Source organism: Ceratina calcarata, unplaced genomic scaffold (assembly GCF_001652005.2).
Source record: "Ceratina calcarata isolate Rehan_Ccalc_2016 unplaced genomic scaffold, ASM165200v1 scaffold180.2, whole genome shotgun sequence".
Lineage (NCBI taxonomy): Eukaryota > Metazoa > Arthropoda > Insecta > Hymenoptera > Apidae > Ceratina > Ceratina calcarata.
In genome coordinates, this window is record NW_017139431.1 from 471,994 (window position 1) to 475,693 (window position 3,700).

The 3,700-nt window shown below is 34.4% G+C and overlaps 1 protein-coding gene across 1 annotated transcript in view; it reads right to left on the reverse strand.

The window, feature by feature from the left end:
* The window catches only part of LOC108633007 (uncharacterized), a 2,456-nt gene extending 2,142 nt beyond the window's left edge, over window positions 1-314 (reverse strand). Inside the window, exons 1-2 of the mRNA XM_018037909.2 lie at window positions 257-314; window positions 106-209 (exon numbers count right to left, since the gene is read on the reverse strand). Of these exons, the coding sequence (XP_017893398.2) occupies window positions 106-209; window positions 257-314 (162 nt within the window). The remainder of the gene's footprint in view (window positions 1-105; window positions 210-256) is intronic.
* Between the last annotated feature and the right edge of the window lie 3,386 nt (window positions 315-3,700).

Genomic DNA, 3,700 nt, shown 5'->3' on the forward strand with positions numbered 1-3,700 from the left:
CTTGAAACTTGGGTGTCCGTATGGCTACACTATTTTTAATCACGTCTCGTCAATGAATATCTACATTTCAAAACACATTACTCTATTGAATGTACAAAAACTCACAACGATTCTTGGTAACGGATAGACATTGAATTCCTCTGCGCATCTTAGAAATTCAGTCGCGAAGTTCTCCTGATTTATTCTTGACGTATCACCTATTAATTCAACTATGGATTTTTGTTTTTTGTTAAATAAAAATTACCTTATAACGTACCTCCAATCGATGAGGCTCTATCTCGAGCCGAATTGTATTTGCTTTTCCTATCCACCATGATTTCTATTTCATAATTTCGATTGTATCTTTATTACGTGAGGCTATCATGAACTGTCAAACAATATCTAAGTGAACATCGAATTCGCATGACATGTTCAGTGGAAAATGGAAGTGTGGCATTTATAAAGGTTTAGAGGCACGTAGATTTCTTCAAGAAATTTTCTCTTTATTTTTCATTAAACTTTTTTTGATTTTGTCGATGTATTGGAATATACCTTGTGGTATATAGAGAAAAATGATGGGATACATACAAATATGTAAATTTTTATTGATTTTTAGTCTTTCAAAATATTCGCTTGTTATCAGTTGTTTAAATGCAATAATTGATATTAAAAAATCTCGTGAAATTTATATATATGTATATATATATATATAAAAACGAGAGACAGATATGTAATAAAATTAACATTTTATTTGAAAAATTGAGACATACACAGATGCGAAAAACAATGGTAGCACATTGGTAGCACCGATAAATAGACGTTGAAACGGTAACTGTTGCGCCAAATACAGATTTAAAAAGATTTTGTTTAGAAACGGTACTGAAAATAATTTATAAGCATGTTTCTTTAGTAATTGTTTCGCAGCTGTTCCGAAACAATTGCCATCACATTTGGCACTGATTTCAATTTTTTATGCGTGGCCGCGAAACAAGATCTTACTCGTTTTAAAACTGTTTCTGAACAAAATACTTCTAGCTCTATTTCAGGCATTAGATTCAGAATGACTACGCGCGGGCTAATTGCTCGTTTTAGTTGAGCAGTTGTCAACGACAAGAAAAAAATTATCGATCCCGTTAAAAAGTAATTTCGTCCATCTTCTCCGACGTTATTACATACTTGGCCGCCACAGCTTTTTTTTTTTTAATAAGTAGTTTGAAGCACTTTTTTCCGCGTTCGTTACATTTTTTTGGTTTCTTCTCTCCTCGTAAAAGGTAAGGAACTGGATGAGCGGGTGAGCATTATTCCCTTCCCGCGTCAACCATTTATGACAATATTATATCTAAATTGGAAAGGTTATATATAAATATGCGTATCGAGATCTGCGATTCAAAATTGTCTCTTTTTAGGTGTGTTTCATTAAAAGACAAGAACAATTTCTAACGATCGACCGTACGACCGCCCGTGCTATTTCGGTCTCTCTTTTGCCGCTTCTATACATATTAAACCGGATCGTCTCTTTGTCATGTTTGAAGATCGCCACGCACAGAACGCGATGAGTAGGATGATAATTTTTCTACTTTGGATAGTAGACGACAAGTTTAGAAGTACAGTAAGCGTCCAATCGAAACGATTGCACCCTCGATACGACGTAATACAGACAGGCAAGAGGAACTGTCGAAAATTCGATGGACTAACTTTCGTGGCTCTTAACACCTTGTTTTTTTATTCTTGTTACATCGATTCATGTTTCCCTCTTACTATGTAACGTTCTCTCTCAGTGCTAACCAAAATACCTTTATTAAGCCAAAGAGGTATACATAAAGCAACAAAATGATTTAATGACAACAATCATTTTGTACTACGTATTTCGTTTCTATAGTGCATACTGCTGAGATTTCTCTGGCAATTTTCCTTATTCCAGTAATATTTGACGCAATAATTCGAGGTCTCTATGTAATCGAAAGCCGTCTACAACGCATAGGGGCTCGGATATGGCAATATCGTTTGACTTATTATTTGACGTAAAATTTTGTAACATTTCGTTTAGAATCAATCTAATCTGTAGTCAGTAAAGGCAGTTTTCAGTCTAGGAGATGGCTCACTATCAATTCGTTTAGATCTTTAGATAGTTTTACCCGTTCTCTATATTTTCATCTGCATTTAAACCGTATCGTCTCTTCGTTTTACCTCACGTTTGAATATCGTCATGCACAGAACGCGATGAGTAAGATGATTCTTTTTAACTTTATTATAACGAGTTTAATTTTGAAACAGTTTCACACACATTTACAAAAGATTCTATCATTGGCACTATTCTATTCGTTTGATATTACAAACAGCGAATCTGGAAATTGCACGTAAAGTAACTCGTTGGTGAAACTTACAGCTGTAACTGAGTGAAGCATATTTGAGCATCGTGTATCGATGACTATCGTTGGCACTTACATTTTTCCTGCTAAGCCTTGTTTTTTTTTTTATTAAAAATTATTACAAAAATCAAATCTTCCAACTCCATTTTAAAAATTTAATCCAGAAAGACAGGACAATCATATGTACGTGCAAAAGAAATTTTATAAAATCGAGAGTTTCACGATGCCACGAAGTTAGTCCAAGACCAAGATTCTCAGAATGCTTCCTTTTTTAATAGAACTTCGTCCTTGTTTACTACCACGATCCGCGTTATTATTCTCTTAACTTTGTGGACTATTACAGTCTACGTATTTTGGCACAAAGATCGCGTCTGTGGAAACGTTATAGTAATTGGATATTTGAGCTCGAGACGATTATACTCGGTAGAAACTCTCTACTTTCAGGGACACCGGCCGCTAGTCGGTTATATTTTTTTCGTTTTTCTTAATTCTTAAACGTTCTTAAAACATTGGATTCTTTGAGGGATAGATTTCTTCATGATGAGCAGTTAAAACGCAGAAATCTTTCAATCTACGCTCTTCACCTGTTCCTTTCGTCAACTCAAACAGGTTGAATCGAGAATAATAAGTCTTTTCCGAACGTTTCTCTCGATCACAACATACATAGCCCGATCGCGTCGCGGACAAAGTTTAATTTTTTTATATATAATATATACGATAGAATTCAAGAAATACAACCGTAACTACGTTAAATCGAACAAAACAAAGACAACAAGATACTTCTCATAGATACTTTCGTCGATTTGTCGAACGTGGAACGTTTTAACGGATTTTGTTTTGATGTTCAATCAGCGAATGGTAAAAACAATTTTATCTGATGGCTCATACAATAGAAAACGTCCGGGTTTTCTTTTAAATGCAGAAAAATTACGTCTTGCCATTTTTATTAAAATCTCGATAAGACAGGGAATGAAGGACGTTTTATGGTTTGGTATCGAAACACTGATAGGAACCATTCTTCTATCAAAGTCGTTGATCCGTTCGACGATCGATATAATTAATAAACATTTGATACAGTAACAACCAAATCGAGGAGCTTTTTCCTTTTGATCTATCGAAGCAATCATAGAGGTACTCTAAAGTTCACGAATTTGCGTTACGTCCATGAACAGGGATTGCGAACGAAATTTGCTGACGCGTTCGTTAAACGTACATGAAAATAAATACTCGTCGTTCGATGATATTATATTTAACGAGCAAACTACGACTGTTTACGCATTTATTAAATTCAAAGAAATATGTAATTAATTTAAAACAATTTCTATTCAAAGTTAGAACCTTTGAATTATTTT